The sequence below is a fragment of the Fulmarus glacialis genome, unplaced genomic scaffold, assembly GCF_000690835.1.
Source record: "Fulmarus glacialis isolate BGI_N327 unplaced genomic scaffold, ASM69083v1 scaffold9261, whole genome shotgun sequence".
In the NCBI taxonomy this organism is placed as follows: domain Eukaryota; kingdom Metazoa; phylum Chordata; class Aves; order Procellariiformes; family Procellariidae; genus Fulmarus; species Fulmarus glacialis.
This window is the reverse complement of record NW_009190847.1, coordinates 1-18,314: the sequence shown is the minus strand read 5'-3', so window position 1 is coordinate 18,314 and position 18,314 is coordinate 1. Positions and strand designations below refer to the sequence as shown.

General features: G+C 36.9%; 1 protein-coding gene across 1 annotated transcript in view; it reads right to left on the bottom strand.

Moving 5' to 3' along the window:
* The window catches only part of LOC104083084 (E3 ubiquitin-protein ligase TTC3-like), a gene marked incomplete at its 5' end in the record, with an annotated part of 30,938 nt that extends 12,790 nt beyond the window's left edge, over positions 1–18,148 (bottom strand). Inside the window, 14 exons of the mRNA XM_009586450.1 lie at positions 1,320–2,229; positions 2,579–2,731; positions 3,574–3,650; positions 5,025–5,081; positions 6,745–6,791; positions 7,235–7,498; positions 8,145–8,459; positions 10,641–10,777; positions 12,198–12,262; positions 12,967–13,059; positions 13,743–13,844; positions 14,041–14,163; positions 15,687–15,813; positions 18,036–18,148. Of these exons, the coding sequence (XP_009584745.1) occupies positions 1,320–2,229; positions 2,579–2,731; positions 3,574–3,650; positions 5,025–5,081; positions 6,745–6,791; positions 7,235–7,498; positions 8,145–8,459; positions 10,641–10,777; positions 12,198–12,262; positions 12,967–13,059; positions 13,743–13,844; positions 14,041–14,163; positions 15,687–15,813; positions 18,036–18,148 (2,583 nt within the window). The remainder of the gene's footprint in view (positions 1–1,319; positions 2,230–2,578; positions 2,732–3,573; positions 3,651–5,024; positions 5,082–6,744; positions 6,792–7,234; positions 7,499–8,144; positions 8,460–10,640; positions 10,778–12,197; positions 12,263–12,966; positions 13,060–13,742; positions 13,845–14,040; positions 14,164–15,686; positions 15,814–18,035) is intronic.
* Positions 18,149–18,314: the final 166 nt, after the last annotated feature.

The window sequence follows — 18,314 nt, the reverse complement described above, 5'->3', positions numbered from 1 at the left end:
ACACTTTTGCAAACAGAAACATACCTGTTGCCTAGCGCTCTTTTGATCTCTGCTAACCAGAACTCACTAAATTGAAAACTGTTGCCTCTTCTGTTATCTCTTTGTTGCACGTGTTCAAGAACCAAACAGAAATCCCATTTTAAAAGCCCAGTCAGCCAAGTGACGAAATTAATCTGCCAAGACTGATGGGAAACTAACTTTCAGCAGCTGCTCAGGAAAGATTTAAAGTGAAGAAAAGTTTTGTACACAAAACAAGTTTGAAAAAAACATGCTAATATTTTCCTAATTTAGAAAGTAATAATAAAAAGATGACTATTTATCTTACAGCTACAAAAAGCTATTCCTCCCTTAAACAAACGAAAATGAGGAACTCCTCCCCAGCAGTCCCTCTAGCATATTGGACAATCTCTCATAAATGGATGTGTGAAACTGCCGTATCCGTAACTCTGAAAACCCGGCATCTTAATCCAAAATGTTTTCTGTAACAAATGCGTATGTGACCAGTCTCCCTCTGTTACTTCAAGTGTGTTTTCATGAGTGGTGTATGCTGATCTAACTCTGGGGCACCATTAAAGAGTGAATGCTCCAGCCCCGCTTCTGTTCAGCTGCATGCCCTGCCCCTTTCCGGGTGCTCAGCAATGCTTTCTCCGCCTGTAGAACAAAACTTCAGGTTTTTTACTTCAGGAGGGAAAAGAAAAATGTGAGGGAGTTTGCCCCTGAACTCACCCTACAGCTGGGCTGCCACTGTAAGACCACGAGGGAAGCATCAGCCAGCAACTGTTAGAATCTACAAATTATCTAAATCCTCAAATATTGTGAAAGTTAAAACAAATCACTGAACTAATTACAGAAAGAAAAAACAATGACACAGAAGGACTTTCCTTAACCTCTAAAGCGAAGTTTAAACTGATGTGCACCAGTTTCCTCCTTCGATCCTGGGTCAAAAGATCTGCGAAAGTTTCAGGCAGAACAAAATTCAGTGACCATCTCTTTAATTACAAATGAAAAAAAAGTAGTTGTAGAAAGTGTCAGCAACTTAAACTGCAAGTTCAAGGAAGTTCCCAGTCTGATAAACACCTCAGTATCTTCCAACTCGTGGCCTTTTTTGGGAGATAAGTACTAGAGAATGCTAAATACTACTTTTAAGATCCCTTACATTTGGGTGGCTGGACGTATTACTTGGAATATTTGCTCTTGAAACTCTATACAACATTTGACCCTTTGGGAAGTCATAAAGAAATCATTCAAAAAGGATGTGCTCAACACTGTCATTTATTACTTAAAAGCTCACAAATAGCTGTTCCATTTTAATTTCTTACCTGAACAGCTATCATCCTTGTATGAGGATTGTTCTTCATTAGAGGTATTCCTCTGCTTTCTTTTTCCGTCTTAATAACTTGTATACCACATTCAGCTTCATTTGTACTATTTGCAACCGCAAAATTGTCTCCATAAAATGTGTTATCTGAGTTCTCCAGTTGGCACTGAGGGTCTTCATACGTTTGTATTTTAGCTGGTATAAAACTGCTGAAGATGTATTTTCTGTCTGAAATTGCTGATTCATCATTATCCTGATGAGGTACAGGATCAGCATAAATGTAGCTAGGTTGCTTGGCAACATTTGAAATGAGAGGCATTTGAGAAGGCACTGGCAATATTCTTCCATATTGATAACCCCAGGAAGTCTGAGGCAAAAATATACCAGGATTTTTAGAATCAAAGCACTTCAGTAAAATGTCTGAAAACGACGACTCATTTTCTATGGTATCAATATTCTGCCTATGCAAAGAATACACCGATTTACATGAATTAGGAAAAGACCAGGGCAAATATTGTGGAGTCTCATAACTTGCTACTGTTAAGTCAGTAGATGTTGATATATGGGGTTGCTTAGGATAAGACAGCGGTTTGAATTCCTTAGCAGCTGGATTTAGCTGTAGCTTGTTCTGGGAAGAATTTTCTTGTACATCACAGACTGGAACGTTTTCTTCTTCATTATCTCCAGTCTCATTTCTGTTTATATTTTCTTTAATAAGAACTGCATGCTTTTTTAAGCCAATAAGATCATCCACCATAATGAAACGAAGGGATTTCAGAAGAAAAGATTTCAGACCACCTTCATCTTCTACAATCTTTTGAGCTTCTTCAGGGAAATGTTCATATTCCCCAACTAGTAATTTATTATTAATTTCCATAGGGCCATGTTCTTCCAAGATTTGAGAGAAATATCTTAAAAAAAAAGAAAGAGTTCTCATTATTAATCAAAGCTTTTTCATGTAATTCTAAAATTGTATTTCACACATTATATTTTCACAATAATACTTAAAAGCAAAGAACATCTAGAACTACTGAAGAACAATCATTTAAGCTAAGCATAAAAATTTTCTGTAATACTCTTGCTTGTCCACATCTTACTAAAAACATGCAACTATTTCAAAGCATTAGTACCTACCTTCATGTACATACCTACATATACGAGACCACCAGGACTCAATTCTGCACTTAATAGAGTATGTTATAAAAACTATGAAGTAATATTAAACCCTTTAAACTGCTAGGGACAGAAATGTATACATACTCATATAAGCTCTCACAGGTTTGATCTGGGTTATTATCCAAAAGTCTTTGATAACTGTTACTATTTGAAACGTCACAGAGAGCTTCAAATTCCTCTAGTTGCCCCCGAAGATATTCTGGGATTACAAATGGTTCATAAGAATTTGTAAAATCTCTGTAGCATTAAGGGAAGGGGAAAGAAGGAAAAAAAAAAAAAAGAGAGAGAGAAAAGAGAGAGAAGAAGAAATAAATAGTGCATATGAACAGTAATTCTTGTCTCTGAAAATAACTGTATTTTTCACATATACTGAAGACAGTATACTGTATGGTAACTACATAGTGCTAAAAATATACCCCAATAGCAAACTTTCTTCTAACAAGCAGAATAAACACTATCCCCAAAACACTTAACCGTTAAACTTATTCACTGACCTGCCACTACTAGCTAATAATAATAATAATAATAATAATAACAATAATAATAATAATAATAATAATAATAATGCCTAGCTCTTGCCTAGCAGCTTTCACATCTATAAGCAAGAGCAAAACCGGGCTCAGAATACAAGAGTGACTCCCGATTAACACACAGATTCTGAGCAATGCTCTACATTATCTCAAGTCAACATCACAACCTGCTTGATATGGCGTGGATGGCAAAATTCAGTTGTGACTGATGGAGTATGTACAAATTTATCAACTAATTTCTTGCTACATTAAAATGGAACATGAAGCAAGCAAGATCTTACTTGAAAGAATAGCTTTCGGCCTAGCAGATGTACTGGGCTGCAGCCTGGCAACCATTTGGTTACTTCCTACATTGTTAAAATCTTTAAAATTCTAATACCCCTTACACCTGTCCTGGAAGCAGAGAAGTAATGGCTCTATACAAGTTCATCTCAAACACACTTAGATGTTAACTCAGACTTGGTGACTCTGAAGACTCTGTCTTCTCTGGTACCTACAAAGCACTTTCGAGTTTGGGCAATAAAAGCAAAGATGCATGATGGTACTTACAAAGTATTTTCTTCTATAAATATCTTATCTTCTTCTCGTGGTGCTGTACTAACTCCACTGGATAATACTAAAATAGACTAATTAAAAACAGATTATTTTTTTTTTATCTCACAAAAGTATATGCAAAATGATCCACTGCAAAGACTATGAGTAACTTATTTACACTGAACCTTGTTCTGTAACTTTATCATCTTCAGATGCCATATTATGAACTGCAAAACTTTTAAGTACAATTATCAGTACTAAGTTCTTAATTTAAAATTATTAATTTCTTCTTCAGAACTTATTTTGGAAAAAAGAAATTGGGATATTCATCCCAATCTCCCTCTTTTTTTACCAATTTCATCAAAATCCTAGATGTGCCTGATTTTTCACTGAGTTTGGATTAAAAAACAAACATCCCCACAGCTTCACTTGGTTAAGACTTTTGTAAAACTTCTTTCCACTGACTTTCTTGGAATCTCTTCCTTTACATTTGAGAGCCTTCAAGCTTTAATGTCTTACAAGTAAGTCTGAGTTATCCCTAGTTCCACATGGTTTTAATATGACACCTGTTATTCTTATGTTGACCATTACAAATGTTTTAGTTGTCTTTTAGTTTTTATTATCTAATAAATTTAGAAATACACAGATTTGTAAAAATGCATCCAAGTCAGAAAAAGAAAAACCTGGCTGATGAGAATAGGAAGAATTTTAAGTTTACTCTTGAAATTCTAGTAGAATTATAAAAAGGTAGGGTCATGGAGGAAACAAAGAAGATGGTATCTGAAGCTTTCAACAAAGCAAAATCTTATAAAAGCAGGACAAAAACCAGTATAAGTTTCAGGTAGGATATTATTCCTAGCAAAATCTGTAAAATACTGAACAACTAATAACATTTTTCTGAGCAATAAGTGGAATACTTGCGTCTTCAGTCACTGATACGTCCGTAAAAATTATCAGAAAAGACAGTTAAAGACATAATTTCAGACATATTTCATGAGGTGTAAGGACACATTTTTCTTTCTCAAAATGACTGGTAAAGTGTTCTTCTCCAAATTTGCTATTTGTCAGTGCAAAAGGAAATGGAGCCTAAAGCATTCATTACATAGTGCAGTCAGTGTACTGTATTCACAGGTGTTTTTTTCATTTTCCCATATGGGAAATTAAGATCAAAACAGTCATTCTGAATGAAGACAGTGGATAGACTGAACATATTTGTATCCAGTCAGAGCCAAAGTTATTCCTAAATAACTTTTTTTCCAAGTTTAGAAATACATTTTATACTGACAAATTCATATTTTAACAAAACAAAACTGTATTAATTTAGTCTTAACAGCATTATTTTACTTCAGGAAAAACTACTTCAAGAATGAGTCTCCACAAGGTATTTAGGAGAACAGCCTCTATACATCTGAATGCCAGCAATTCTAAAAAACCTATTTGTAGTAAGCAGCTAAAAAGTTACTGACCCTCGAGTCTTTTGAGTTCTTCTTCCTGTTTTTGTTTTTAACTTTGATACCATTAGTCTGAAACAGAAAAATAAAATCACTGTTTTTTTCATTAGAATAAAATTATGATGCATTTCCAAAACCAGTATGTGAATTTTAAAAAGTTTCATACTAAAATTCTCATTCTGGTTTGACCAGCAAGATTTACAAGGTTAAGCATGCAATCTTCCCCCTCTCCACTCCATCCCCAGCTGGAAAACAAAAAAAGAAACAGAGCTTTGCAAGACTTCACCCATTTTGTTCCTTTTCATCATTTTCCTCTTTAAACGCATAGAACATTGATTTTTAAAAACAGATTATTCTATCATTTTACGTATTTCAGATGCTTACTCATTACTTATAGCTGAAATTGCATATTTAAGCAGCTGTGACATCCCACACAACAGAGTTTCATTTGGGGAACAAGAAGCAAACAGAACTGTGAAATGTTCTGGTCCCTTCAATTTTCTAAGATATGCAATGATGAAGGAACTAAAATGCATCTTCACTTTTTAACAGGACTGTGATTATAGATTAACAAAACTCTACTAACAGTAACTTACTAACAGTTTATTTTATGATATAAGTAACACTGAAATAGAAGTAGTTTTATTGTAATGGCTTTCATTTCATTCTTGGATTTCCAATTCATCAAATGAAAAAGCAAAGGATTTCACATCTTATTAAGATGTATATTAATTAATTAACTCTAAAGATTTATTCTGTGTCAAAAGTAAATGTTGGTTTTGTACAGATAAATTTATCTGCAGGCTAGAATAATTGTAAATGAGAGTGCCTCAAACATAATTAACTGAAATACATAATATACTTCTGACAATTAGAATAGATTTTAATTAAGATACTAATCAAAAAGCGATTCAGAATGATATACAGTTTAAGACTTACGGGTTGAATCTGAAAAGCATCTATAAATTGTAATGAACAAATGCAAAATTTGTCTAACTCACTTCAAATTTACTTTGCTTATTAGTGGAACAAACATCAAATTCCTAGCTTTACAATTTAATGACATCTGAAGGTAAAGCTGGGTTACACTACTTTCCCATTTGTTGCTTTGGACTTTAAAATATACAGTACAATTAGTGCCCAAAATTATGCAGATTCAACTTAAGCACGCTCAAGGAAGCATCAGGCTTCAAGTTCAGTTGTCATGGTAAATATGCAGATACGGCAGTTTGTAAGAGTCTCTCTGTAAAACGGGAAGTTTTTTTTTTTTTAAATTCCACAATGATACTTTTAGAGAAACCTTTTTTAAAGTTAACACCAAACTGCTGTTATCAAGTAATATGTAAATGCTATTCCCATGCACCTTATCTGCCTTATTTTCCCTATCCAAAGGAAGTGACACGGCACATCCAGTGTACCCTCATCTGCTTTCACTACAACTTCCTGATCTGCATCCATGAAATGCTCATCATCTAAAAGGTTGTGTTTTAGCTAAGGAGAAAACTCTAAACAACTTTATTGACGGAAGTTTAGGAAAAATGGTACACAGTCTTCAAATGCTTTAAGAAAAGTGGGAGTGGGGGCAGAAGATAAAACAAAAGAGTAAATCTCTAATCACGTCTGAAGGATGATCATGTAAAATAAACCAAGAGATGCACGTCTCTATTCACTTCTGCACATTTTTGAAACACCACACTCATACTTGGTTTTGAGCTTATACCAAATAGACACTTACCGATACATTTTCATTTCCCTGCTTCTTCAATATAATGGTAGGGTCATCTATTGAAAGCATAACAAAGTCACATCCATAAATAGAAATAGTAATATTTTATGTAACTTATAATTGTGAGCTATGAAATTATAGTAATAATTATTACAATCCTTTATGAAATACCACCAAAGCATCTCAAAGACTGTAGTTGCAGAATCTTTATGCTTAAACTGAAAGATAAATACTTATTTCGGTTGGACAACATATATGCATAAAGCTAAACTCATGTGCTGGTTGTGGCACATGAAACAAAACAGCAGAACGTAACTTAAAAAAGGGTGGCTTGCCTTTTGAGGCCATATTGCCTTTTTAAGCACTGAACACAGAAGATTCCATATAATGAAGCAGTTAGTAGTTTGCAGAGGTTTTGCCCTTAACAGAGCCCATCAAATGTGGTGCAAAAACAGATAAAATTCAGAGCTTGTAAGAATTATGACCTTTGCATACTTACCCATTTTATCAAAGAATTCATCTAAAGCTTGATGAAGAAATGGAAAATTTTCTCTGTTGTCCTCTAACAGCCATATAAAACAACGAGTTTTCTCTAGGGGTGGTTTTAAGAAATAATCATGAATTTCTTTGTTTTCAGAACTAGTTGTCACATAGCCAAATTTACGACCATACTTCTCATTCCAGAGTGTGGTTAAAATAGAAAGGTCAAGCTCTTTTAAAAATTGTCCATATTGAAGGAGAAAGTTCTTTGTAGCTGTCAGACCTAAAAGAGATGAAAAAACCCCAACATTTCATTCCGGCTTCAGAGTTTTAGTGCTTACAGTGTGGTATTCCTCTTCAAAGAGGAACAGCTTGTTCTAGAAATTAAATATACAGTAGCTGAAACAGATTATGTAAAACCTTTTGTATCTTGCAAATGCAAACAAAAATGATAAATGGACTTTATGTAAGTTCTACTCTTAGTCCACACCAAATTATTATTTGTATAATAAATCTATAAAAATTCCTTAAACATGGATGCAACAGAATAGAATTAAGAACCCAATCTTGTCCAAGGTTTTGGCATCTTACTATTTATACAAATATCATTTAAGCCTATTCTGGAATTTAAAGACATTAAAAAAACTAAATTTGTTCAATTTTCTCTTTCCTACATGGACAAAGCCCTGCCCACATTAGAATGCTTTACTTGCAGAGACAAGAGAGGTTGTCATGTGTTACCCATGGTCATACTTTCTTCTCTAGCAATCCTGGCTAAGGATCAAGTAAATGAAAAAGAGGAAAGCTTTACCTTACCATTTAAAGTTAAGAAAGCAAGACTGGAAAATAGGGAGGTTATCTTTTCATCTGTAAACTGAACAATTATGACACGATAAGGTCTTCTGCTATTACATAAACATATAGCCTACCCAGGTTGTTAAGATGTTTCAGCCACTTGTGTAATTTGGGATCCACTTCTTCCAGCTCATTCAGCACATGGATAAAACCCCTTGTTTTTACTCTGTTTTTTTCCTGAATTAAGTAAGTGATGAGCTGCTCCATCACTTCATGTGACATGCTGCTAGTTTTGGAATATGACGTGTAATCCTCCTCACTGATTACAAACCATGAAAGTAATTCCTTTAATAGTTTGGAAGCATCACGAACAGCTGTTTTTATTTGCTCAGCATTTCGACTGATGTGCTGCAGGACTCGATCACCAGCATATAAATCCTGACCATAACCTATAACGGCATTTATAAAACAAACAAACAAAACAAGATTTCATGTCTGTTTACCACAATTAAAAATATCAACTTTAAAGTACAGGTAACTTGGACAAAGTGGTGTTTTCAATTATTTGCTTTATCACAACACTGAAAATTACAGAATATGTAACTTTCCATATAAACTAGCCTTAGCATTATGAATTTGACACAACACTGTTTTAAATTTGGTTTACACAAAGAAACAATCCTTAGCACCTTAACTAGATTTCAGAAAGTAAAAAGAAAAAAATTACCTGCCAGTAATAGTAGGTTCAAGCAATTGCCTGTACAGATTTATCTGTGTGGACTGTACGCCAGCCCTGATGCACAGACAAAACTCCCCCAAGCATCAGCTCCCAGAGCAAAGGTACACTTCTGAACGCTTGAGCATACACCTAGTGGCAAACCTTTGCCCTGACCCTGCTGCTGGTTCTTTGTAGAACAAGAGTGAAAAAGATTACTGGCTCATATCAGCCTTCACCTTTCATTATTCTTCAAGACCACACATTTAGAGAATGCCACTTTCAGAGCTTACCTGACAGTAACCATAGTCAAAAGATGTAGATCTGAAAAGAATTTTTTAAAAACCAAAGCAAATACATATTACACCTAGAATAATTAAGCATTGTAACACAAACAGTTCCAAGCATACTAACAGATTCAATGAACACTAGAGGTATAAGCCATGCCCGAGTTTATCCTGCAGGAGTCTGCATTAAAAACCTCTCTATCTTACAAATGTGCATACAAACAAGTGCTCCTCTCACTTGCAGTCCTCTCCAATTTACAAGCAGATTTGTTCTTATTTAAAGGTAGCTATTACTGCTGCCAAAAACAAAACAAAAAACCCTTTGTGATGTAGCTCTCCCCTGAAATTGGGCTCTCAACCTCTCAGATAGCTTGGAAGATTAAATTAGATGTTTTTTTGAAAGATTTCCTCATGAAATTTCCCCAAATGAAAAAAACAGGGTAACAGTTAACTTGTCTCCAAAGACATGCAAGACTTCAATTTTATTACAGAATTAACTCAGGACAAATTAAAAAGGTTGGCCAACACCAACACACAGATTTTTGCAGAACTGTGTTAAGTTGCTTGGTGTTGACATATTCCTGCATCAGTGTCCCAACTTTTACCCACAGTACTTCAGCGTGAGTGTTTTTGTCACACCAAAGGCATTTTCAGTTCTTAGAAGTTTTAAGGGCATTTAGGACAGTCAAGTCACATACATGTAACTAAGTGACCTGCAGGGGATGCAAGGACCAAAACTAAAGATAAGCCATAGAAAAGGAGATAGACTAGACTTTAAAAAAAAACCCAACACAAAGTCAACTGAATGCAATTTTAGAAAATCACATGGAAGCAAAAATAGTAACCTATGGTGCTAACAGAAGGGACTGCTCTCAAACAAAATGGTTAAGGAAGGAAAAAAAAAAAAAAAAAGATTAGCACCTGAAAGCTTTTTAAAGCAAAAGTGCCGGGATATGCCATTGAACAGGCAACAGGGTTCTAGAGAACTCCGAGTATGGCATGTATGGGATGAAAAAGCGCCCTCAAAGTTTTTAATATGAAATTCTACAAGGAAATGAACGTGAGCACTAGTTTAAAGTTAATAATACAGACAAAAATTTAAAAAAAAAAAAAAAAAAAATCACCCATTTTTCTTTGCACTGTAGCTTGCCCTAATACAAAATGCAGTGGAAGTTCACACTTCTGAAATACAGAACGCTGCAGACCAACATAACTCGAACACAAAAGCTGAAGCATGAACTGACTACATACTTACAGGTTGAAGTTTCTGCAGTTACGATATTGTTCGTTCTTTATCTGAGATGCAGTTGTTTTTTTCTGTAGCAGTGTCCTAACTTGTTGGGCATAAAGCTTTTTCTGAAACCACTTTTAAATAGATTAACTTGGAATTTAAACCTGTGCCGTCTTTAGGCTGCTTCTTCATGAACCAATGAAGCAAGAATAAAGGTTTTCTACAAGGAACTTAACCATACACTAACATCTTACAGTTATTTAGAAATTAAAACCAGAACTTCAAGGGGGGATTATGTTCAATATTAGTATTCCGCTATAATTTGACTTAGGACATTCAGAATGCTAATTATGCTACCCTGTGATAACTTAAAACAACAATCTATACTTCCACATACCACCGTGATCACTGTATTGAGATGGTTTGTTTCCCATCTGGTTTTCTTCTATTTTCTTTTTAGCAGAATTCTGTGCCTCTTCTCGTGCATGTTTTCTTCGTAATTTTTTTTCTTGTTTCATTTTTAACTTCCTAAGACTGAAAAAAGCAATTAAGCGGTGAGCCTAACATTAGCTGAGATAAGTTGCCAAAGGAGTTAGGCACATCTCAGTTATTTTTCATGTCTTACAATAGCTATAAGCTCCATTCTACTATAAAATATTATGCTGAAAAATACAAATATAATAAAGCTAGTTTTCCTTTAGAAGAGACCACAAAATTTCATAAAAGTTTCGTAAAGATCAAGTATGTAAGTGTAATAATATCCTCAAGATGTAATAATTTTTACTCCCATTAATGATGTCTGAATTAGGATTAACTTAAATACTATCAGGTTTTTTTCTTAATTTATAACTCAGCATTTTGAACCAAATATTAACATTTGATTTCCTTAACTTTTAAAAATCAATTTTGTTCATCCTCTCAGCATAATTCCTCGTTATTTATAACCTTACTTGACCAAAAAGTGTAAACTCGGTTATGTCAAAGGTACGTGCATCAATAACAGAAGTAGCATCATTATATACAGTTTTTATTTACACCTTCTAAACATTCACAGAATGTTGGTTAGATAATAAATGCTGTGGAACAGTGGTGTTGAACTTATGCCACACAGCAATACCTCTCCCATCCAGCTAAAAATCTTGCTGAGTTTCTTCCCTCTAGCAAGGGGAAGGAATAGAATGATGCTTGCAATCTCAGACTGAAAACAAAGGTGATATTCTAATCTAGACACACATGCAGTGAACATCGAGTGTAATTAAGACACTCAATCCATTAAGAAGAATAACAGACACCTATTCTTTTAGCATTTCAATTGTTACGCATCTTAGCACAAATGAAAGACATGTATGGAGAGCAAAAGTAAAGAAACAGTCCTCGAGTTCTGCACATAGCCTCTAAATTACACTTTTCCCAAACAACATGCTACTTCCCCGCCCACAGATTTCACAATGAAATGGGGTTTCAGGTTTAAAGACTTAAAGATGACTGCAGCAATTTATATTCAAAAACTATTGGTTCAAATTGCTGGGAAGTCAATGGTGCAATGGACAATTTATCCCTCAGTACAGAGGTGTGAGAAATCAGATTCACATCAACGCGTATCCTATATATCTGAAAACAGGTTCCTGTGGCCAAACTGAAAATGTTGTTTTTGAAGAACTGTAGAACCACTATAGAGCTACCAATAATTTATTCAGCAATACCACTTAATGCCCTCCTGTGCTCGTTATAAGTCTGTAGCTCTGTATCTTCTTTTACAAATTAATTTAAATGCTTTTATAACTGGATCATAATGTATTTTATCAGACATTTTAGTTTATCAGAGGCAAAGGGCAAGAACAGCTTTCCAAAGTATTTGTGGTATTTTAGCAATTCTTAAAAAGGCATGAAAACCAATCCTAGAGAAAACTGTTTTGTTCTTAAATTGGTTCAACTTAAACAGTAGAGAGCTTACCTTGAACATTTCTGTTTAATACTGGCTCTTGGTGGTTCCTTGGTTTTTGTGATTTTTTGTTCAAACTACCAAAATAAGTGACATCATATTAATTAAATTTGGGTTACAATGCAACATTGCTGTTCTCAAAACCCAGGAACACTTGATGCTTTGGAAAGCACTAAAAGTAGTACTACAAAAGAGATAAAGCAGCCTACACAAGCCTCATGAAGGTCTACCTAAAATTATCTTCTACTGCTTCAACTTGGTATGTAGCAATACTTCTTTAGCCGCAGAAAAGACAGGTTGAAAGGTAACACAAAGTCAGGAAGGCTGTTTTGCTTTACCAGTGGGCAGGAAGCAAACTTTACAATCTTTTTTTTTTTTTTTTTGCTTCTCACAGACCAATACTGCTCTGGGAAGAAGTATCCATCTTCCTGTGACTCTGTAGAGGGTAAGAGCACTACTTCCAACACAATTATTTCATTTAGCAAGATTAGCTCTGAGTTAAACTAACAGTTCCTTTCACGTCGCACAAGCTAAATATAAAATGAAGCTCCAGTTCTCATCCATGACAATACTAACCAATACCATAAGGTAATGCCTGCTCCACCAGAAGAACAGTAAGAAGAGAACAGGTAATTAATATTCCCAAATAATGCTCAGATTCTGTGGTTAAGATAGCATATTACTTATGTGTTTGCAGTTACATTCTCATATCACTTTATCTCCTTTACCAGAGTAAATATTTTAAAGATTATTTTCGTATTTTGTATGAACGTTTACTTACTTCACATTTTACCAGACCAGAAGAACTGAAAATAACTATTTTTGAAATAAGGCCTGTACAATCAGGAGTGAAACACAATTCTTGAAGAAAATCCTGTAGGAGAAGATGATACACACAACAAAGACATTTAAATTCATACAAAATCTACATTCTTATACCGATCAGTTTCTTAATTTGAGGTGACCAAGGTAATTAAAGCTAGCACAGTCTTAAACTCTTTCTGGATGAGGAAAGCAAGTGACAGCTGACTTGGCAAGGGCTGCAAGTCAAAAGGATGCTAGATCTGTGATATACACCTATTATTCCCAAAGCTATAGCAAAGACTCTCCTCCAACTTCACGTTCAAGAGTCAACTTTAAGAATATTCTTTTATGAGTTCGTACTCTGCCTGGATTTCTCTTCATTTTATACTGGCTGCTGATACTGTATTTTATAAAATTCCTTTACTCAACGTCGAACTGTTGCTTTAACAGCAAGACTGCAGAAGGAATAAAATGTCCATATGGGAGGACATAAATGATGCAAGATAAACATGCTAAGCATACTAAGCCTTCACACAGACAGGCCTTTCTTCTGTAGGCAACAGCAAGCTTTACCCACACTTGCATGTCAGACAAATTAGCAAGAGACTCCTCTTTCCTGTCTCTCCTCCTGCCATTGTCATGCAGGTGGAACATCAGGCTGTAGCACTGCACTTATGAGAAACCAAAGGAATTCTATAATCTTAACCAAAAAAAAGAAAAAAGAAAATGCTTATTGTCTGACACAGCTCTTACCTTATCATTTTTATCACTGTAGTTTGTTGTTTTCAACTTTTTCCAACAGCTGATATGAAACTCCACTCTACATTGCTGACAGCACGTAATACGTATAAAACCCTAACATTGAGAAATAATACTAATTTAACATCTTTAAAAAAAAAAACAAACCAAAAAAACCAACAGAAAACAGTGCACAACTTAACAGTAGGTAGATAAGATGGTGAGTTCCAGATAGCTCTTTAATATGAAAGGGGGCAGAAAACATGTAAACATGAAGTTTTATTTCCCAAACCCTTTTAAACTAAAAATTTACCTTGAAGTCTGGGTCTGAAAAATATATTTGAGTTTTGGAGTGGCCATGGCATTGCTGATAGCGACAAATTGCATCTGGTTCTGGAGGGAACTTGCATTCCTCAATACAATTCTTTAAAATCAACTGAGAAACACAAAATGATGTAAGACAAATTGCACAGAAACCAGGAAAAGATTCAATACCTACTTACAAACTTCTAGGGAACTCTGCAGTGAAACACACATCTATTTTTGAACAGCAGACAACTAATACCAAAAGAACAACTCTTTTCTAGTGAAAGCTATGGAAGACTGTCCTTTTATGCCAAAACATTCAAAAGCTCATTTGAACTGCTATCAGCTAAGTACTCATAGCTTCCCTGCATGCAGGTTTATCTTGGACCAATGTTTCACATGCTGACCAACTCCAAACGCATGAGAATATAGTAAGTTTTCCATTGCTAAAATGATGAGCCAGATTACTCAGATAACATGACAAAAACGGAGTGCCTGCTCATTTCTGTCATTTTCCAGCATTTCAGGAGTGTCTCACCTGGGATCTGCATTACAGGACCAAGTACATTCCCAGGGACAGCACAGACCTGGCCCTGCACTACAGCTAGCGAGATCTCCCAGAATAGCATCTGAGGTAAAGACATTTCTGTGGCTTTATGTAAAGTCAGTTCACGTCCCACAGGCTTGGCATTGAGCCCAAATTAATAAAACATCATTAGAAACAAACAGACCACCAGTTACAGCCTTTCAGATATTTGCATTATGCTTTCCAGAAGTCCCAGACCACTGACGTATTAGTGTGGCCAGATTAGTGTGGTGTCAGCTGGGGGTCTATGAGAAATCTTTAGGACAGTTTTTGTTTAGTAAAAAACAGTACTGCTGCTTCTACCAGAAACGAAACAGGTCAGGATAGTATAGCCAAGTTCATACACCAAATAACCTAGCATGTTCTACCGTGTCAAACTGCCTCCATGCAGAGGAGCTCATGTGTCTTGCCTCTCATGGCATGGTTTATCCAGAAACCCTTCACAAATAATAGTGACTCAATTATAGTTTTAAAACAATAACAATAGTAATAATAATTTAAAAAAAAAAAAAAAAGCTGTTCAGTCTGAGAAAGCAATTTGTAGTGTCCGAACCACAAGTTAGACTTTTCAAGTCAAACAGGGAATTTTACCATACAACTCCCACTGCATCAACTAAGAACTACACAGTCAAACTCTCCTATTTGGTTTTAAATATAGCACCACTGCTGAAATTTTCAACTTCACATTTTTGCTAATTCAAATTTTTAACTGGTTCTCTTTAGCATTACATTGTGTACAGTATTCACATCTACTTAAAAGTTTGGTAACACAGCTAAGAAGTTAACCCATTATGAAACACTTGGAGCAGATTAGAACCATACTATGACATAGAAATACATAAGTGTAGAGCCTGACACAGAGCCCCCACCCTTGTGCTGCACATAGGATGCTTCCCAGGCGTTCAAATTTGTCATCGCAAGAAGAGTTCTGCTCTACAAAGACCAGGCCTTGGGGGTGGCAATGAGCAGGGAGGAGGATGACAACCTTTTTTTTTTTTTTTTTTGGAAAGGCCATTTGACAGAACAGGTTGAACAGGTTTTTATGCCTTTTGTTTTTTTAAACATACCTGTAAGTTCTCTGTTCGCGTCTCTTCAATGACCTGAGATGTTGTGGGCCAAGTTAATACTCCAGGTACAATCTTGTGATTAAACATTGTTTGTGATTTCATGAACTGATCGAGCGCATCTGAAAATCTGAAGTTTGAAACAGGTACAACATGTTCAGATCATATATGAATAACTTCTACATGGCCTGTAATACTTTCACAATTCATTTTATGATGCAAGGGAAAAAAATGGTAGCTGTAAGGGTACGTGGAATGAAAGAGCATCTGGTTCATTGTTACCTGTTTAAGGACTCTTCAGTATAAAAGACTCAAGGCGTGAGCCAGTAAGCCAGCCTGGGTAAGGGGCCCAGAGTCCAGGCACGGATATGAGGCAGACTGAGAGCCTGCGCTGATATTCAAGGGACCGATGAATGTGGGTGTGCTTGTCAATCTAGAGAGTGAGGGCACACGTATGTTCACTAGTGACCTTCAACCCTGACCAGCCAGGGAGGAGGCACAGGACACTGCTGTTCAGGTAGTGCTATACATGGGAGCTGCTCTGCCTGAGGTAGTCTGGGTGGCCAGCTGTGTTGTCATATGTGTGTGTGTACACACCTCTTTGGGACACACATGCAGCCTCACCACGGGTCAAAACTGCCAAGGGAAACAACAGCCACAGCTGTGGGACTGGGGCGCAGACACCTCCTGGGTCTCAGACTGCACCTGGCTATGCTGCAGCAGTGGGAAGGAGGAATTCTCTCTCAGCATCCAACACTCTCTGACCAGGTGCTTTTAGATATTCCACGAGGAGGATTTAATGTTTAATATCAAACTTACTTGATTTATTTGGCATTGTATTGGGCTTATGTGGCAAGGTTGGGCGGGGGGGTGGAGGCCAGTGCTGCAGGGGTGACCTCTGCGAGGAGAGGCCAGGGCTGCCCCAGTTCCAGTTGGCTCCAACGAACCCACCACAGGGCACAGCTGAAGCCCCTCAGGCAAGATGGTGGCACCTCAGGGAATGCGTGGGTAAGAAAGGACAAAACATACTGCATGGCTGTGAGGAGTAAGGAAAAAAAGTGTAAGAAACAGCCCTTCAAGCACCAAGGTAAAAAGGAGGAGAAGAGGAGGTGCTCCAGGCACAGAGCAGAGATTCCCCTGCCACCCCTGGAGAGGAGCCCACTGGAGCAGATATCCACGCTGCAGCCGTGGAGGACCCCTGCCAGCGCAGGTGGATGTGCCCTGAAGGAACTGCGGCCCGTGGAGAGGCCCCACGCTGCAGGGGAGGGGTGTGTGGAGGAAGAAGCGGCAGAGAGGAGCTGCTATGGACCCACCACAGCCCCCACTCCCCATCCCCCTGCATGGCTCTGGGGAGGAAGAGGTAGAGGAGTCAGGAATGAGGGAGTAAAGTCGAGCCTGGGATAAAGAGGGGGTAGAGGGAAGGTGATTTTAGTTTTTTACTTTGTTTCCCACCATCCAACTATTTGAACAGACAATAAATTACACTATTTTTCCTCAAGTTGAGTCCGATTTGCCTGTGACTGTAATTAGCAAGTGATCTCCCTGTCTTTATCTCAACCCCTGGGCTTTTTCATCTCATTTTCTCCCCCTCTCCCATTGAGGAAGGGGAGTGGGAGCGCAGCTGGGTGAGAGTCTGGCAGCCAGCCAAGGTCAACCCATCACAGGCGTTACCAGTGATTTTGATTAAGTAGAGCAATACAGTGACATAGTGAAATCACAACACAAACATAACATAGCAATTGCAATACATCAATACAAATGTGATTCCCATTACCGGACTCTATATGCTTACCATCAGGACGCTGAGAAGAAATACCACCAGGAATACTTGGGTTGAAGCCAGCTCAAGCCCTTTGTTCTCAAGTTTATTCGTTGCCCAGTTTCTGCACTTTATGTTCGGCTGAGCCACGTATACACTCCCCCCCTCTCCCCATGCTGGTCTGGCTAGCTCAGGAAGACATTACTTTTTATCTCTCTCAAGGAACCCGATGACTCACTGGTGCAGCTGCCTTATCTAAAACCAAGGTTACCCTCCAGTCTCCCCAGTGTTGAGATAAGTTAAGCTTTCTTTATGATACATTTTCCCCAAGATCATAATTTTTTGCCCTTCTCCTACGAGCTCTCCTCCACTGCACGGGTGTGCTGGTCTGTCATATCCCCATGCCCTGGAGTCCGCTCGATTCAGCAGCTTCCATTATATCCTTAGCAGTAACAAACTTGAAGTTGTAGTAAATCAGTCTGATTATGAATTTAGTGATTAACAAAGAATAATTAAAAAAAAACAACCCACACATGGTTTCTCAAATGAAAATATTTTTTGTATCAAATACTGAAGCTTTATATTATACCAACCTGTTTTGTCTGAGGTACACTTTTCCAATTCCATAGTATGCCAAACAACCAAATCTTTCCTCCTGGTACTGTTCAATTATTTTCTTAAACTGGTCTTCAGCCTTTGTCAATGCCTTCAAAATAAATTTAAGACAAAAATATGTGACGCTTTGCAAGAAGCTTTTCACTTTTTTCCTCCTCTTTTTGCTCCAGTAGAGTGGGTCAGTATGGCCTATTCTTTCATCAGTCTTATGAACAGTGAAGGGAATTAAGCAACCTTATGATCACTGTCCTGGTTTC